The sequence below is a fragment of the Cebus imitator genome, unplaced genomic scaffold, assembly GCF_001604975.1.
Source record: "Cebus imitator isolate Cc_AM_T3 unplaced genomic scaffold, Cebus_imitator-1.0 Scaffold15, whole genome shotgun sequence".
NCBI classification, from domain to species: Eukaryota; Metazoa; Chordata; class Mammalia; order Primates; family Cebidae; genus Cebus; species Cebus imitator.
Genome location: NW_016107330.1, coordinates 7,944,460 through 7,963,529, shown reverse-complemented (window position 1 = coordinate 7,963,529; position 19,070 = coordinate 7,944,460). Strand labels below are relative to the sequence as shown.

Below are 19,070 nucleotides of genomic sequence, written 5' to 3'. Positions count from 1 at the left end.
GATAATGGGCAGAGCCAGGGTAGAGACAGCGCCTGTACACATTGGATAATTCTGTTTCCTCTCTGAGCCAGACTTAACCAACATGGTCAGTTGCAGGGAAGATTTAAACAACCTTGAGGTCACATTGGCCACTCACAGTGGGTAGAAAAACTGTCAGCTTAGGAGTCAGGAGAGCTGGGGTTCAGGCATAGGTCGGTCACAACCATCTGTGGCACCTTAACCAAGTTGTATCCCTCTCTGAGCCTCAGTTTCCCCATCTGTGAAAGAGAAGGAAGGTTTCTGACCCTGAACAGCCCCCAGCCTTATTCCTTCCAGATTCTCCTCTATGCCACCTGGTCTTTGGTTTGGGGTACCTGAAGTTTGTCACCACACACCCTGCATCCTGGCACGGTATCGTCCCATGAGGCAGAGCTCACTGGAGACATCTGCATTCCGTCTCCTCAGACAGAAGCAAGAAGACCTAAGGGTAGACGTCAGGGGTTCTCTGATTCTAAACAATGCAGTATTCTGGGGATGAAGGATCCTGAAACGGAAGTTCTCCTTGGGATGTAAAATCCAAGGACAGCTTGGGTGACAATGCTGCTTGACGAGGAAGAATAACAGTGACAGTGCTAAGCATTTGTTTCCCTTGCTGTAAATGAGAGCGATGCATTGGGTGGCTAATTAGCAAAATATTCAATAATTGGTGTAATCTGGTCCTATTCCCTTTCTGCCGTGTCGTCCCATTTCAAGCTTGAGCTGCCGGTAATATCAGGCAGATAATTGTTAATACTGAAAATGAAAAATCAAATCAGAGTCATCAGAGGTTCCCATTAAATTGATTTAGGACTGGAAACATTAATGGGATTCCCTTTCCTCGCCCCTTGTCCCCCGCCCAGTCTCTGCTTCATTCTGTCCCAGAGCAAGGCCATCGCACTTTGAGAGGGAATTGGGGGGCATCCTGAACCGCAGATCCCACCTCAATAAGTCTCTGCCCCTCAGCTTCTGACCTGCTACCATCCTACCCTGAAAAACAGTCAGGAGGCACCTCCCAGGAGGCAGTGGTGTTGGTAAGAGGAAAGCACCCAGCTCTGGGGACTTTATGACAGAGCACGTGTACACTTCCTTTCCTTTCTCGTGAGAACTGAGCCTCTGAGACAGAGAGAAGCCTGTGCTATTTCTAGTTAGATAAGGCGAAGAAACAGAATTGGCATGAAATGGATCCCATCAGTTGCAGTGACAGAAATCAACTCAAACTAACTTAAGAAAAAAAGAACATTTATTGGCTCATGAAACTGGAAAGTCCAGAGGGAGAACTGGCCCAGAAACGCAAAGAACCCAGAGGTGTCACCACCACTGCTTGTCCCTGTCTTAGCCTCCTTCCTTCTCACACGGCTGGGACTGCTCCATACTGAGCGGGGGTGGGAATGGAAGTGGGGGACATAACGACACCGATTCAGGGTTTACATCAGCCCAATTTAGCAATCCCAGAAAAATCCGAGCGCTTCGCTCACCCAGCATCAATATGTAAAAGCCAGGGAAGGCTCTGATTGGCTCATCTTGGGTCATATGCCCATCTCTGGACCAATCACTATTGGCAGGGATGAGTCATTCTACTGATCAGGCCTGGATCCTGAATCTACTCCTGTGGGGGAAGGGATAGGATGTTTTGGGGGTTTTTTTTAGACAGAGCCTTGCTCTGTCACCAGGCTGAAGTGCAGTGCTGCAATCTTGGCTCACTGCAACCTCCACCTCCTGGGTTCAAGCAATTCTTCCGCCTCAGCCTCCCGAGTAGCTGGGACCACAGGCACATGCCACCATGCCCAGCTAATTCTTTTGTACTTTTAGTAGAGACGGGGTTTCACCATGTTGGCCAGGATAGTCTTGATTTCTTGACCTCACGATCCACCCGCCTCGGCTTCCCAAAGTGCTGGGATTACAGGCGTGAGCCACCGCGCCCCGCCTTTTTTGTTTGTTTAAGATGGAGTTTTGTTGCCCAGGCTGGAGCGCACCGGCGTGATCTTGGCTCACCGCAACCTCCACCTCCCGGGTTCAAGCGATTCTCCTGCCTTAGCCTCCCCAGTACCTGAGATTACAGGCATGTGCCACTGTGCCCGGCTAATTTTGTATTTTTATTAGAGATGGGGTTTCTTCATGTTGGTCAGGCTGATCTCAAACTCCTGACCTCAGGTGATCCACCTGCCTTGGCCTCCCAAAGTGCTGGGATTACAAGTGTGAGCCACTGAGCCTGGTCAGGATAGGACATTTTTTTAATTGGCAGCCCCACCAAGTGAGCAGGTGAGGGAGAATTTCAAAAGGATGCTTTACTACTAGAATAGGAGATCACCCCAAAACTAAACATCTTAAAACAGCAGCCTTTGTGATGATCTGTCATGATTCTGTGCTCAGCTGGGCAGTTCTCCTGCCAGACAATGGCGTCTGGGCACTTGACCAGGCAGCAGCATCCGGGATGACTCCCCCATGTATATGCTGCCTGGGCAGGGCCAGCTGGGGGTGCCAGGCCTCTCTCTCAGGTTCTCTGTGTCTCCATGAGTCTGCCCACACAATTTCTCCATCAGGGTACCTAGACTTCTTTTGGGATCAGGGCTCCCAAAAGCATGAAGGCAGAAGCTGCCAGGCCCAGAACTGGCACAGCACTCCTTCCAACATATTCCACAGTTCAAGCAAAGACCAACTCAGATTCAAGGGGAAGGAAAAAAATGGTGGAAGTGGCAAAGAGTCTTCCACCACCTTTAACTCACCCTGGACGGGCCTGAGGCTCACAGAGGATCACCCAGCAAACCGGTGACAGCCAGAACTCAAACCCAGGTCTCCGGACTCCAAGACCCTCCGGAGCTCACACACCCGGCACCTGGAAGAGCCCACTGTGCCGAGGAGGAGCCTCAGTTTTCTGCCTCAGGCAGAGAGCCCAGAACAACAGCCACTCCCCAGGAAGGGTTTTGTGGTTTCTGTGGAGATGAAGAGCTGACAAGAAACAGCTCAGGTAATTATATTAATTTTCCTCAATTTACACATTCTTGCTACTTGCCATTTCGCCAGGAATGTGTAAATGAGGAGATCAGAGTGGCTGGCAATGCCGTAATTAGGTCCGCATTGTTAACAAGTTTCTGCTGTGTGTCTTATTATTGGGTCTCTTTCACGGCTGGGGGACCTGTCTCCCATTCGGACTGGGGACTCACCAAGGGCACAGGGTTGATCTCCCCCTTCAGCCCAGGGATCTCCACCCTAGGATTGGAGAATCCTCTGAGGGCAGGGAAATATCTCCTCCAGTAGGCTAGGTCGCCTCCTGGGCAGAAACTAGATCTTCCTCGAATGGGAGAGCAGAGCCAGGGCTCCCTGCAGACTTGTGGCTTCCCCATCAAACTTGATGACAGGAGCTATGCGTCTTCCAGCAGCCTGGGAGCTCCCTAAGATCAAGGCCATCACCCCCAGCAGATGGGGAACATCCCAGTTCAGTGGCTGAGTATCACCCATCAGAGCGCTAAGACTGTGGAGACTAAAGCTCAGACCCCATCCTCCTGTGACCACCCTACCACCCCCATGGCCTCCTGCACAAACACACAGGAGTCTTTGGAGTTTAAAGAAAGCAGGCACTGAGGCCAGCCACGGTGGCTCACGCCTGTATTCCCAGCACTGTGGGAGGCTGACGTGGCAGATTGCTTGAGCCCAGGAGTTCAAGACCAGTCTGACCAACATGGCAAGACCCTGTCTCAACAAAAGATTGAAAAACTAGCCAGGCATGGTGGTGTATGCCTGTGGTCCCAGCTACTCAGGAGGTTGAGGCAGGAGGATCTTTTGAGCCTGGGCAACACAGCAAGACCCTGTCTCAAAAATAAAGCAGGTATTGGGCCCTCCAGAAGGCATGCTTCAGAGGCTCCATTACCCCCAGGGCACCCCAGGGAAGCTGCTGGGCTGTGTGTGTATCTGGGGCTTTCACAGGGTGGAAGCCAGCTGGGGGGGCTGCACAGAACATGTTGGTGTCAGGAAGGCCAGTTCCACTCTGAAAAGGCAACAGACCTGTGCCCAGTGGCCTAACATGGCTCTGGCCCCAGCGATGGCTGTGGTCTCTTCCTGAGCCCATGTTTAGAAACAGTTCATGCCAGCTTGGACTGAAACACAACCTCAAGCCCCAGCCTCAGCCCTCCCAGGACCAGCCCTCCCAGGACCAGCCCTCCCAGGACCCCTTCGGTCCTCCCTCTCCCAGCCCCAGCTCTAGCCCAAGCCTCAGCTCATGGCCCAGCCACAGCCCCAGTCTCAGCCCTCCCCAGGGTCTCCCTCAGTCCTCCTTTCCCCACCCCCAGGTTGTAAGCACTCCAGCTCCGAGACTTCATCTCTTACGCTTCCCTTTCTAGTTAACTTTGAGGATTCCCAGAGATAATGCCTGTAGAAGCAGCGACAGGGCCTGGAGACACGCTAGAAACGGCTCACACCTGGGGCCCCCGGGTGCTCACAGCCACCCCTTAAGGAAGGCCTCAAAAGTCCATTCATTCAGCTGAGGACATAGACCCCCCCAGGAGGTAGCACTCTTCTAAGGCCACACAGTCAATACGAAACGGAGCCAAGATCCAAACTCAAATCTGCTCCAACGCCCACATATGCTGCCTCCAGGAAGCCTTCCTTGGTTGACTCTTTTTGCTGCCAGCATCCTGCCTATTGGACTACATGTTCAGAGAGGACAGGGAAACTCTAACATCCCCAGTAACTATAGCCTAATGTCAGGTTCAGCAAAGGTGCTTAGTTGTATAGTGGGAGCAATTTGTTGGAGACATAGCCTGAGGTTTGTTTTGTTTTGCTTTGAGACAGAGTCTTGCTCTGTAGCCAGGTGCCAGGCTGGAGTGCAGTGGCGCGATCTCGGCTCACTGTAACCTCTGCCTCCCAGGTTCAAGCAACTCTCCTGCCTCAGCCTCCCGAGAAGCTGGGACCACAGATGTGTGCCACCACGCCCAGCTGATTTTTGTATTTTTTAGTAGAGACAGGGTTTCACCATGATCTCGATTTCTTGACCTCGTGTTCCGCCCGCCTCAGCCTCCCAAAGTGCTGGGATTACAGGCGTGAGTCACCGCGCCTGGCCTGAGGTTTATTTTTACCCCCTATTAGATGAGTCCTTTCTCACAGTGCTATAAAGAAATACCAGAGAAGGGGTAATTTATAAATAAAGGAGGTTTAATTGACTCACAGTTCCGTATGGCTGGGAGGTCTCAGGAAACTTACAATCATGGTGGAAGGGAAGGCAGGCACCTTCTTCACAAGGCAGCAGGAGAGAGAAGCTGTAAGTGTAGGGAAAGCTGATCTCGCGAGAACCATCAGGTCTCGGGAGAACTCACTATCACGAGAACAGCATGGGGGACACCGCCCTCATGATCCAATCACTTCCCACCAGGTCGCTCCCTAAACACCTGGGGATTACTACTCAAGATGAGATGTGGGTGGGGACACAAAGCCTAACCATGATCACCTATAAATGTTGATGAGCTGATATTTCCCCACCTCTACCTCACTGAGTCCGTGCCATTTATCACGTTGTGGGGTGAGAATTGGGGGTGGGAAGAGTGTTCCGCCTTAGTGTTTGTGTCCCCTCAAAGTTCATGTGTTGACGTCTTAAATGCTAATGTGATGATATTTGGAAGTGGGGCCATTAAGTCATGAGGGTGGAGCCCCCATGATGGGGTTCATGCCTTTATAAAAAGGAGAAAGAGGCTGGGTGTCGTGGCTCACATCTGCAATCCCAGCACTTTAGGAGGCCGAGGCAGGTGGATCACATCAGGTCAGGAGTTCGAGACCAGCCTGGCCAACATGGTGAAACTTCGTCTCTACTAAAAATACAAAAATTAGCCAGGCATGGTGGCACGCACCTGTAATCTCAGCTACTCAGGAGGCTGAGACAGAAGAATTCGCTTGAACCTGGGAGGCGGAGGTTGCAGTGAGCCAAGTTCGCACCCCTGTGCTCCAGCCTGGGCAACAGAGCAAGACTCCATCTCAAAAAAAAAAAAAAAAATGGAGAAAGAGAGACCAGAGCATACACTCTCTGCCATGTGAGGACACTGCAAAAAAAACAGCCGCCTGCAACCTGGGAGGAGCCTCCCAGACACTGAATCTGCCAGCTCCTTGCTCTTGCACTTCCAGCCTGCAGAACTGTGAGAATAAATGTTTGTTGTTTAAGCCTCCTGGCAAGTGGTATTTTGCTAGGGCAGCTCGAGCTGAGACAGGGGGATGTAACCTAGAACAAACAACCAGCTTTGAGTTCCAAATTTGACATGTTTGTGTCCACAGCAAGACTATCCTCTTGAAAGTCTGGCTTTGTTGGGGTAGAAAAAATTTTAAATGATAAAAGCCCCAGCTTGCTCCGGGCCCTTGCTACAGAGCATAGGCAGGCGTGCCGGCTCTCTCTGCCCAGGTCCCCTCTCTGGCTAACAAGGAAGCAGACAGGACTGCCAGGGATCTACGCTTCCAAGGGCAGCTCAGCCAGGCACCCCGCTGGTAGAGGTTGGAGGAGAAAGTGCTTCTCTGACTCCCAGAGCCCCTCAGCGGGCTTAGGCCCCAGGTACCCACTCAGTAAACTGCTCAATATCCCCCCAACACTGGTTGCCTTCCCTTCCCCATTTCATGCCTCCATCAGGGCCCCACCTCCCAAATAAACAACCTAAATCAAAATCCTTGCCTCAAGCTCTGCTTCCTTTTACGAAGCAAGAACAGAGCTCAGTGCCTGAGCACGTGGCTCCTACAGGCCCAAGGGCAGCTTTCCCAATAGGAAATCCCCCCCGCCCCCCCCCCTTTTTTTTTTTTTTTTTGAGACAGAGTCTTGCTCTGTCACCAGGCTGGAGTGCAGTGGCACGATCTTGGCTCACTGAAACCTCCGACTTCCAGGTTCAAGTGATTCTCCTGCCTCAGCCCTCTAAGTAGCTGGAACTGCAGGTGCGTGCCACCACGCCCAGCTAATCTTTGTATTTTCAGTAGAGACACGGTTTCACCTTGTGGCCAGGATGGTCTCAATCTCTTGACCTCATGACCCGCCTGCCTCAGCCTCCCAAAGTGCTAAGATTACAGGCATGCGCCACCACATCTGACTGGAAATCCCTTTTTAAGCAGCAAGTCAGCAACAGGATGGACTGGCGGAACCCGGCCTCTAGGAGTCCATCAGAAAGGCTGAAAGGAGCGCGAGAGCTTGTGGGCAGGGGTCTGATCCCCGACGTGCCCCCTAGGGCAGAGGAGGGGGTCTGAGGTACACAGGTCTGTGAGTGTCCTGGGGGTGGAGGCTGGTGGGGGTATGGAAGGGCTAAAGGAAACCTGAGATAGGGCTGGGGGACACAGAAGGTGAGGTGCCCAAGAACAGAGATAGGGAGCACCAATGATTCCAGCCTGACACCAAGGAAGAGACAGACAACCAGGCATGGGGCTTTGGGGCATGGAGACCAAAAGAGGCCAGAACAGAGGGTAGAGACACCCCAACCCCTCTGCCACTGTTCAGACACCTGGACTCTGGTCACCACCACTGCATCCTATAAGCATCCCCAGGGCTCAGATGCCAGGCAGAGGACAAAAGGGAAGGAAGGGGAAGGAGATGGTCCTGAAAGACTGTCAATTCCCCCCAAACAGACTGTTGGCCCCAAGAAGCGGCTTAAGCCCCAGAAATGACTATGTCACCTTGAACTAAGAATTAGAGGCTGGGCACAGTGGCTCACACCTGTAATCCCAGCACTTTGGGAGGCCAAGGCAGTGGCTCACCTGAGGTCAGGAGTTCAAGACCAGCCTGGCCAACACGGTAAAACCTGGTCCCACTAAAAACACAAAATTAGCTGGGCGTGGTGGTGGGCACCTGTAATCTCAGCTACTCTGGAGGCTGAGGCAAGAGAATTGCTTGAACCCAGGAGGCAGAGGTTGCAGTGAGATGAGATGACTCCATCTCAAAAGAAAAAAAAATAGAGTTTTCTGCTATGGGTCTCCAAACTACAATAAGGTCAGTTATTGGAACACAATGAGAGGGCCATTTCTGTGCCCCCGCCAGGACTGCAGGTCTCCCCATACACAGGCAGTCAAACTCCAAGCCTGGGCACTGCTCGGAGGCTGGCTGAGGACGGCCTCTGCCCCCTCCCACCTTCGGAGTCCATGGCTTGGAGCCAGAGGTGCCCAGGGAACAATCCCCACCTCTGAAGGATGGGGTGTCAGGCCTTGGCCTCCCCAGGCCTGAGCACAGAGACAGGAACAGAGGCCTTTGGCAGACACCCAGCATGGCAGGCTGGGTTCCCCTGGGGTGGGGTTGGGGCAACCTGTCACCAGCCTGAGAGTCTCAGTCAGCCACTGCGCAGGATTCCTGCTGGGAGACTGTTCTGGCTCACAGCTGCCTCCTGATAACTGGGCTTGTCTGCAGCCTCGGCCTGCCCACCGGGGAGGAGAAAGTGGTTTTCCCCCTTGGATAAGGGCAATGGGATGAAGGCCCGTGAACTGATCAACTCTGGGCGCTCTGAGCTGTGGCCTGCATGGCTGGGGCATCTGTCACGGCCCCTCCCTCCCTCCGCCCGATCACTGGGGCTGGAGAACCCCAGGACCGCACTGCTCACAGGCTCCTCTCCCAGACCCTCCCTCTGCATCCTCAGGCCTCCCCGCCACCACTCTGCCCACATTCATCAGGGCACAGAGGGCCTCTGTGTGGCTAAATCCGAGGTGGGCCTCGGGCTCTCCTTAGCCTCAGCAGCATTCAGCACAGATCATACCTCCCCTTCCAACCCTCGCCATGCCCTCCTGGTCTTCTCCCTTCATCCAGGCATCTCAGCCTCCCCTGTGCTTCCTGATCAGCTCCTGGGCCTCCCCACACCAGCCTTCCCTGGACTCTGTCCTCACATCTCCTCCATCCACTCCGCTCCCTCGGAGGCTGCCTCCAGGCTCCGGCACCCCTGGCCTGGACCTCTCTGCTGACTCCACATCCACGCAGTCGACTGTCCTCCCTACATCTCCGCTCGGACGCTCAAAGGTAACTTAAATGTAGCCGGTCCAAAGCCCATTCCCGACTTTCCTGCAGAAAAGCTGCCCTCACAGCCATCCTGCCAGGGAAGCTAGCAGCTCTGACCTTCCAGTCGCCAGGTCAGACCTCCGGGGGACGCCTGACTCCTCTCAGCCCATCTAGCTGCAAACCCGGTGGGCTCTGGGACATCAGAATCCACCCAGAAGCTGGCTGCTCTCCTTTGCTGCCCCCCACCCCTCAAGCCTGGCTGACTGCAACAGCTCTCAACAGGGGGTCTCCTGGCTCCCACACTGCTGTCCCCACCTTCATGGATTATTCTTCATTTAGCAGCCAAACGTAATTGTTTGAAAACATCAGACAGATGGTGTCACTCTTCTGCTGAAAACCCTCCAGGGACTTCCAACTGCCCACTGCCTCCCCTCCCAGCCCGCCCCTGCCCCAGCCACACTCCTGCCTCCCCACTCTGCACTTACACTTGCCCTCAGCCCGCAATGTTCTCCCACCCGATGTCTGCCTTGCCTTCAGGGCCTTGCTTGGATATCACCTCCTCAGTGAGGCCTCCTGACCACCTCTTTGCCATCGTGAGATGGCACCTCCCATCCCCCTTCTCTGTTACGTCTCTCCAGAACACAAACACCATCAGACATTTTTCTCCCGGTCTGTTCCCTCCCACTTCCACCAGTAGAATGGAGAGCAGGGTGTGTGTAGAATTTGTCTTTTTCACCACACCCTACCCAGTGTCTACTTGAAAATGGATCTGGGCATGTAATTGGCATTCAGTGAATACTGAATGAATGCTGGTCTGTTCCCATGGCAGGGACCCCCTGGGACACAGAGATTAAGGCACTTGCCCGACGTCCCCCAGCTGCTAGATGGGAAGACCACAGTTGCAACTCTGCTGTTTGTCTCCCAAGTTTTCCTCGGAGGGGCGAGCAGTCCGGTGGCTAAGAGCTGTCTTGGTGGCAGATGGACTACAATCCGGGATCTGACTTTTAGGCTGTGAGGCTTCCTAGGCAGGCTGCTTAAATTCCCCAAGCCGCAGACCCCTCACCTACAAAACAAGGCAAACAAAAGCAGCCTCAGAGAGCAGGTGTAATGACGCGAGGAGCTCGCTCAGGCACCCAGAACTCCCTGGGTATTATTACTCTTATCAATATCTAAGGCCAGGCCTCCATTCACATGCGAGGCACGTCCTCAGTGGGTCTCGGGAGCTGTTCGCAGCGCCCCCAACCCTCCCCTCGCTCTGTTGTCGGAGACACGGGAGATGAGCTGGTGACTGATGTGATAATTTCACTGAAGTAGCAAAGTCAGTCGTTTTCTCAGTGACGGGATTTAACGGGCCCCGTTCCATCTCCCATGTCTTTTAGCTGAGCGATCTGTAGGTCTAGGATCTAATGAGCCCACGGAGATCCCAGACGCCAGCTCCAGTGCAAAAGAGGAGACTCCTCAGTAAGAACCGCCGCCTCAAATTGTTTGGAGCGAGGATATAAGGAACCATCATCAAAAATGCCATTGGAGGGCTGGTCCAGATGCTTTCTGTGGTCTCTGTACCACAAACTCTGCTACTCACCATCCCCTCCGTCCTAGAGATAAGGAAACGAGGGACGTGCTGGGAGTCACACAGCAGCATTTTGGTGGGGTCGGACTTGAACCCAGCCTGCCGGGCCCTAGAGTCCAGGCTTGCTCCTCGTCCCGGGGCAGCCTTGACTCACTGGCCTCTGTCTCAGGAAAAGTCATGGTTGATATTTGATTGATGGGATAAATATACCCCCTGGAAATCCCATCAAGACAGGGTGTTCAGTAACCCACTTGTGCAATAAAAAAATGGAACCAGAGCACTTTATTCTCTTCCAAGTGAGATGGACAGGGCAGTGGTGGTTCTTTTGATACAAACTGGGATCCTGAGGCCCAGAGGAGTTGGACATGTCTGGCGGTAGTCAGTGTGGGAGCCAGACCTTCAGGTGTACTGCTTCCTCTGGACACAGCTTCCTTTCTTCCCTTCCTGGGGACCCACACTGGCCACCTGACTTCTGGGAATAGCCAACCTCAATCTACCCTCCGCCTGAGCACAGGCCCTTCCTCCTCTCTCCCCTTCCTCCTCCACATCACCCTCGATCTCCCCAAGCCCTCACTTGCTGGTATTTACGCCTGCCCTCCCCACTACCTCATGCACTTCCTGGGGCGTGGACGGCTGCGGTCTTGTCCACGTAGCGCAGAGCCTGGCAAATAGCAGGAACACAAGAATTTGCAAAATGAGTGAATGAATGACTTCTCTAGTCAGTGAGAACCTACGAGGAGGTGAGAAGCCGGCTGGAATGTCGCTCCTTGGTGGCTTTTCCACTGGGTTCCTAGAACTTCAGTGGTAAGATCTCAATGCAAGTGCCGGCGGGTGGTAGGGAGACAGAACAGAGAAGCAGAGGGTGGGAAAACGGAGGAAACACTGCCCTTTTGGGTGGTGGCTTTTGGTTTTGATTTTCTTCTCTGCAGGCAGCTCTAGCAATCTAAGGATGAACTGAGCCAGAAAAGAGGAGCTAGGGCCAGAAGCAGCCCCATCTGCCCATCCCACCTGCAGCCGGGCTCTGCTCCTGCTGCGGACGGACCTCCCCTGAAACCCGCCTGGTCCTCCCTCTGACTCCAAGTCCTGGGACATGGCTGCCTGCCCGCTGAAAGGCCTCTCATCTTCCCCTCCCTGCTGGCTGGCACTGTTAGACACCAAAGCCTTCTGCCCCCATGCTATTCCAGAGCTGGGGCGACCCAGTCTTTTTTCCAAAAAAATATTCAGAAAGGAAGCTCCCAAAGCCCCTCCTGGAGCAGAAGCAAGCTTTCTTCTGCGTTGGAAATGGTCATATCTGTGCCATCTCATCCTTCACCACCCACCACTCAAGCCACATCTGAAATGGGGCTACGGTGACTGAGAGATTGAATATTTCATTTTCATTCATATGAAAATTAATTACCCACCTGTGGCTAATGGGGACCCGATTGGACCGTGAGCTTCTAGAGCCAACCACCCTCCCGCCAAGCCTGACTGGCTCCTGGGTCCCGAATAACCCCTCTCTACCAATAGCTGCTCTCCCTGTCTCTTTCCTATCATGTCTTTAAAAAACCACAACAAAATCTGAATCCAAGTTCGGATGTAACTCTTGTCTTTTATTCCAGCATCTCCCAGAGCTCCAATATGTACAGATTTTATTTATACACATATAATATACAGCATATATACGTATTTATAGATATTCACACACCAGCCCACACACTCGCACACACTCACATGCACACACCCTTCCAGGAGGGGCGCGTGGCTGCCTTGGAGACCCGCTAGGGCCTGAACAAGCAGTGCTGGGCTTGCCAGGCAGTTGTGAGGTTTTGTGTTTTTTGCTTTTAAAAAGAAGGCCATTTCCTCCAGACGTGTCCTCCCACTACCCAAACCCTAAAACTCCTCCCCAAAACACTCTGAAAAATTTTTTTCTTAAAAAGAAGAGGTTTTCCTTTGCTCTGCCCAAGTAGTTTCTGGAGAATCCAGGCCCGTCGCAGGTCCCGCGCAGGGCCCTACAGCATGAGAGCGGGGCATGGCCTCAGTCAGGCCTGCAGCTGTGCCCTCTGCTCGAGAGTGGAGGGGCTATAGCATCAAGGGCACCTGCCAGATGAGGAGGGTGCTGTCCGTCTCCCCACACGGGGCCGGCCTCCCACTGCTGCCCAGCACGCTGCCAAAGTTGCGGTAGCCCTGCCCGCCGGAGATGATGGCCATGGAGCAAATCTCCTTGCGGTGGGCGTCACGGGCACAGGGCCGGCTACGCACCCAGACGTCAGGGTCATCAGCCATCTCGTAGATGGAGCCGTCCTCCTCACTGTGTTCCAGGGCTGCACCATCGGCGGGCCCTGGCTCCCGCATGGAGAGCAGCGGGCCGGGCAGATGCGCGGTGGAGCGCAGGCGGTACTGCAGGAGGATGCCTTTCTTGCGGGTCAGCTCTCGGCCCATGTGGCTGTCAGGCATGGGCTCGTGCACCTGACCGTCTGGCTTGTCCTCCTCGGCTGGAGGCCCCTCAGTCTCCTCCTGGTCGCTCCGCAGGATGTCGGGGGCCAGGATGCTGGTAGCCACAGCCAGGAAGGCCACAGGCCCACAGTGCCCGTTGAGTGAGACCATGCCTTTCCCTGCGGAAAATGGGGCGGGGCAGAAGGGTGCCCAAAGGCCCAGTGTATTAAGGGAGGCGCCCGAGTCTCTCTCCTGGAGAACTTTCTGGGTGGGTATTTTAGGGGGGTCACTTCCGTCTATGTTGGCACTCCCCCCCCAGATGCCCACAGGTCTGGCTATCCCGTACTCCGGCACAGCTTCCTTGGGGAGTGGAACAGGGGCAGCCTTATACACCACACAGGGGAGCCTCAGTGTGAAATTCCAAGAATTTCCTCATGTCTGAGCCTTTACCCAAGCTGCTGTCCCTACCTAGAAAGCCTTTCCCCTCTACCTGATTCTGCAACTCTTCTTTCCAGGCCTGGCTCAAGCTCCTCAGTGTGAATCCCTCCATCACAGCCATGGGGAGCTGCTCGCCCCAGTCTCTGTGTCCCCAGCCCCCAGAACACACCCATCCCAGCACCTGCCACCAGGGCTATGATGACCCCCAGGAGACCGTCAGCTCATGGAGAGCAGGGTCTCTGCACGATTCATCCCCACATCCCGGGATTCTACCTGGAAATAGGTCCTCCACAAATGTCCCCTGGATGGACAAAAATGCCCTATTTGATGAAATCTTGAAAACAGAAAATCTCAGAATTTAGGAAGAACTCTTCTTTTTTTTTTTCTTGAGGCCGAGTCTCCTCACTCTGTCACCCAGGCTGGAGTGCAATGGTGCAACCTCAGCTCACCGCAACCTCTGCTTCCCAGGTTGAAGCAATTCTCCTGCCTCAGCCTCCCAAGTAACTGGGATTACAGGCACACACTGCCACACCAAGCTAACTTTGTGTGTGTGTGTGTGTGTGTGTGTGTATTTTTTTTTTTTTTTTTGAGACGGAGTTTCACTCTTGTTACCCAGGCTGGAGTGCAATGGCGCGATCTCGGCTCACCACAACCTCCGCCTCCCGGGTTCAGGCAATTCTCCTGCCCCAGCCTCCTGAGTCGCTGGGATTACAGGCACGTGCCACCATGCCCAGCCAATTTTTTGTATTTTTAGTAGAGACGGGGTTTCACCATGTTGACTAGGATGGTCTTGATCTCTTGACCTCGTGATCCACCTGCCTCAGCCTCCCAAAGTGCTGGGATTACAGGCGTGAGCCACCGTACCCGGCGTATTTTTTTAGTAGAGACCGGGTTTCACTGTGTTGCCCAGGCTGGTCCAGAACTTCTGAGCTCAGGTGATTCACCCACCTCGGCCTCCCACAGTGCTGGGATTATAGGCATGAGCCACCGTGCCCAGCCAAAACAGCTCTTCTTTAGCAGAAGGACTTGAGGTCTGAGTAGGGGGCCAGCCCACCTCCAGGGCTTCCTGTCGGCCCTGCTTCCTTGCTGGGAGGGACCACAGTCATGATTCTCAGGGCAGAGAAAGAGGGGGTCCTGGGGCTCCAGGCATCCAAGTATCAGGGGTCTTCTCTGATCCTGCCTTGTTCTCCTGTGCCCCATGGCGCAGGTCAGAGCTTTGCCCAACCCACTGCCTTTCCCTGAAAAGCCGTTTCCGTCTACCTGATTCTGTAACTCTTCCTTCAAGGTCTGGCTCGAGCTCCTCACTGCGAATCCCTCCTGAATTCATGCCTGGGGAGCTGCTGGCCCCAGCCTCTGTGTCCCCAGCCCCAGGAGCAGATCTATCTGATCCTGCAGCTCTTCCTTCATCTGATCTATGCAAACACATGTATTTGCACATGGACCCCTGAGGCGGCCAGGCCTGGCCCCAGAGGCACTCAGTTATTTCTCCCTCTGGAGCCTGGATATTTTGAAACTGCTATAGGAAGGAGCAGAATGGGCCAGTGGAGCCCCTGCCATTAGGCGGGTGCCTCAGCCAATCCTCAAGCTACTCTTGTGTCCATCTGCCAGATTAGGAAACTGAGACTCAGAAAGAAGGGGGGAGACTGTGGGGCTGGGATGATTCTGTTCCACTGGCCACCATGCCACCTGAGATGACAGGAAGCTGGACAATGGAACCCCATCCTCACACCGATGAGAGCATAACACACCCTCCCCACCGAGCCCCACCAGCCACCTGCAGCTGACCCCCAGGCTCTGCCAACGCCAGCTCCCAGCGCCTCACCTGTGATCTTGGGGATGCCTTCCAGCCGAGGCACGGGCAGCAGGACGATGACACCCTGGTCAGTGCCCACCCAGAGCAGACCCTGGCAGATCAGGAGGCTGGTGACACACAAGTTCTTCTGGCCTGCAGAAAGAGAGGCCGGCTGAGCAGTGCCTTCCTGAGGAGACAGCATGGGCTCTGGGCACCAGCACGAGGTGAGGGCATGGCACAGTGGGCCCCTCCACTGAAACCAGCAAGAAGCTGGAATGGTGGGGTGGGTAAGAGCTGCGGTTTTGGGGGCTGACCTGCCTGGGGTCTGGCCATGAGGTCCCCCAGCTGAGTGCTCCCTCTAACCAGCCTCAGTTTCCTCCTGTGTAAAGTAGGCCTGCCATGCGGATGCACTGGGGGAACACCATGGGCAAAGTGCCTGGTCTGTGTCCACTCTCAATACACAGCGGCCAGGTCATCTGGCACAAAGGGTTGTCCAAGGGTGACCCATGCAAGGATCCAGCCGGCCAGCTGTGGGCAAACCCAGGGAAGACTGGGAAGGTGCAAGCTTCCCATCGGTGTTGGTGCAGACGGGAGGCATGAGAAGGGCCATTTGGGGCTTGCGAGGCATCAAGGTGAATCTGCTGCAGCCCCTCAGGGCCTGCCCACATGGGCGCTTCTTCGGATGAGCTCACAGCACACCCTGCAGGCCCCGGGCCCGAGAGGGAAGCAGAAAACTCTCTGCGGGGAAGCAGCCTGTTTCTGATGCCAGTCCAGATGCGTTGTTTTTAGCTCTCCCCTCAGTGCTGTCTCTTCATTTTAGCAAGAATGGCAATGTCAGGGAGGGCGTGGTGGCGGGGCTCCCCTGTTCCTGACAAAGAGGATGCCGGCTGTGGGCTGCCCGGCACAGTGGCCGAGAACAGGGCTCTGGAGCCAGGCACGGGGCTCACACCTTGGCTCTGCCACTCTCCAGCTACATGACCCAGGGCCCATCCTAAACTCCTCTGGGCCACGGTGTCCTCACTTGTAAAAGGGAACAAGGATGATACAGTCATGTGTCATATAAGGACCTTTCAATCAACAACAGACCATGTATACAATGGCAGTCCTATACGACCATAATGCCGTGTTTTCACTGTTCCTTTTCAATGTTTAGATACACAGATACTCTCCATTGGGTTAAATGAATGTAAAACAACCCTGTGCCCACACATGGTACAATGGGTACTACCTGCTGTCATCACTGCTGCTGTGCTGTTGCCAATGATTCTGGGCAATGGGAATGGGCAAGAGGGAGAGAAGGGAGAGCAGGGGCAGGAGGCCCGCCTCGGAGGGGCTGAGGGGCGTGGGGTACAGGTTGCCAGCTCAGGGACAGACCCCCCCCACCACATCACACACAGGGCAGATGGCTTTGCCACACCCCCTTGGGCTTCATTGGGCACGTGCCTTTCCACAGGGCTGTCTCCTTCTCACCCTAATCTTGCTGCCCTCTGGGAGAGGCTTAGGCTGCATTCTAGAAAGTTCCCACTTTCTGACGCTTCTGTTCCATGGATCACACTTGAAAAAATACAGCTTTGGAATTTCCAAAGCACTTGTATACCTGCTCTGATCTGACACAAGCCTTGCGACAGCCAAGACATCTGCAAGACGCAAATGCTGGCCCCATTTTAGCCGTGGATGTGAAGGCTCAAAGAGCCATGGCCTGGGATAGCAAAGGAGCAGGTTTGGGTGTTGAAGCCCAGAGCTCCTGGCTGGATGTGTGGTCTGAGACACGTATGAGACACCCAAGTGGAGCTACGGACAGGCAGTGGGATTCGAGGCTGGCAACATGATGCAAACTCAAACAAATCACATTCGCAGTGTCCATTCAATATGGAAACGCAAACCACGCTGAAGAAAAAGCCCGCTAGTGACTTACAGGCTAGACCACGGGGGCTATTTCACAGAGTATCTGGGTGTCTGTGGAGCTGGGACTATGTCCCACACTTACATCCATTCCAAAAGTGAAGGCTCATTACTGTGATGGCAAGCTTCCAGTCCAGGGCCAGGCCCCCAGCCCTCCTGAACCGACCAACATGGGACGTCAGGCCGAGAGCTGCTTTCCTCAACACCTGGTAAAGATCTGTGATGACCTTATTTTGCTATTGGTTTATTTATTGCAAGCTTTGGGAGGGCAGTGGCTTATCTGTGTATTCACGGTTGACTCTCCAACTCCTGGCCAAGTACCTTGGCTCATGGTAGACCCTCGAGAAGTACCTGTGAGTGTATGAGTAAATAAATGGATGGACAGACAGATGGATGGGCAGATGGATGGACAGATGGATGGACAGATTTATGGAGGGATAGATGGATGGATGGATGAAGGAAAGGAGAAAACTTGGACAAATCACTTCTCTCATCCATCAATGAGTACTACAAACCTACCTTGCTCAATTTTATAATTATTAGAAATATTAAATATATACACATATATGTACACATAATATCGACACACAATTGAGCACAGCTCTTAGCCCATAGTACACAATCAATAAATAGAGGCTATTAGGATAATGTTTATGATTATTAAAAGGATCTAGACACTAATGTCTTAAGATCAGCTCCATCAGAGCCATAAACCCGCAAGAACAATAAAGCCAAGAGAGGGGAGGGTGGTGAATTTTTCACTCCACATGCCTCATCACATCCCTCTCCAAGCCCCCCAGGGCATGGAGATGGGCAGGAGACCATTTCCTGAAGCCCCTGCATCCTCCCGGCCCCCGCTGGACAGGGAAACTGACAAATGAGAGGAAGGCAAGCAGGAAACCGAAAGAGATGCCGGAATTGAGAAATGACTTCATCTGCAGACCTCATTCTGGGGCCTTTCCTCCTCCCCCTCTGCCTCAAGGAAAAGAGCAAGACACTTCACAAACAGTCCAAAAGAAAAAAATTTCTAATGGTGAATAAATATTTTATCACAGAGACTTAATGCAGCAGTGTTCAACTCACCCAAGCCATCTATCTGGAGATATACAACTTTTAAAAGCTTAGGCTCTCGGAGAACATTTTATTAATGACCTGTCTAGTTAAAAGGAGGAGGGAGTTTAGGTTAAAAAATGCATTAATACCAGTCGGGTATTCAAGTGGAAGAAAGGGGTCAGGGGAAGGAAGTGTGATAAATTTTTAACACACCCTAAAAAAAATCCACCCTTAGTGGAGGAACAAATTTATTACTAATTATGCAATTATTTCATTTGGTGGTGTGGGGGAATAAAAAAATACTTAAAAGCCTTTTTAAAATATCTCTAATAAAGAATTTAAGAACCCTGCTGTGCTGTGCTTCTGCGAAGACACAACGTGGGGTGGGCCTGAAGCTGCCCCCACACTCTAGTCCCCAGCACAGTGGCGGGGGCTGGCTGGGGCTCAGCTGGGAGCTCAGGGAGCCACTCTCAGATATGAGGGGTCAGCAGGACCTGGCCTGGCAGGGCTCCAGGCTCCCCAGGGTTGCTGATTAGGAAAGTTCAGTCCTGAGGAAAGGAGGGAACCTTCAGGAAACCCCATACTCTGGAACCTCAGCCTACACCCAGCCCTCTCCAGGGTTCAGCCTCAGGTAGGTCTGCAAGAGACAGGTTACCTCTGCCTGCCCCGATGCAGCTGACGTAAGAGGGATGGCACTGACCTGGCAGGGCTTAGGGTGGGCAAGGAGCCTTCATGGGAGAAGCATGGTGGGGATGAAGTAAAGACGATGGCTAGGGCGATGATGGCAAATGTCACCAACACGGACTGCCACTGGCTTGAGACGGGAAATGTAGGCACTGTCCTCACACCGTCTCATGCCACACCCACACCTGCCCTTCGGGGTGGAGACCGAGGGTGGGAGGCAGGTGTTCTGTGTGCTCCCAGTCAGAGCTGGAAGGCAGGGGGTCAGCGATTCC

At 53.7% G+C, this 19,070-nt stretch overlaps 1 protein-coding gene across 12 annotated transcripts in view; it reads right to left on the bottom strand.

Annotated features, from left to right (window-relative positions):
- Positions 1-12,079: 12,079 nt before the first annotated feature.
- ARHGEF10L (Rho guanine nucleotide exchange factor 10 like) overlaps positions 12,080-19,070 on the bottom strand; it is a 180,052-nt gene continuing 173,061 nt past the window's right edge. For all 12 annotated transcript variants that reach the window (XM_017505635.2, XM_017505655.2, XM_017505625.2 and 9 more), the window contains 2 exons: positions 15,190-15,312; positions 12,080-13,108 (listed from right to left, as the gene is read on the bottom strand). In XM_017505635.2, coding sequence (XP_017361124.1) covers positions 12,576-13,108; positions 15,190-15,312 — 656 coding nt within the window. In that variant the 3' untranslated portion in view covers positions 12,080-12,575. The remainder of the gene's footprint in view (positions 13,109-15,189; positions 15,313-19,070) is intronic.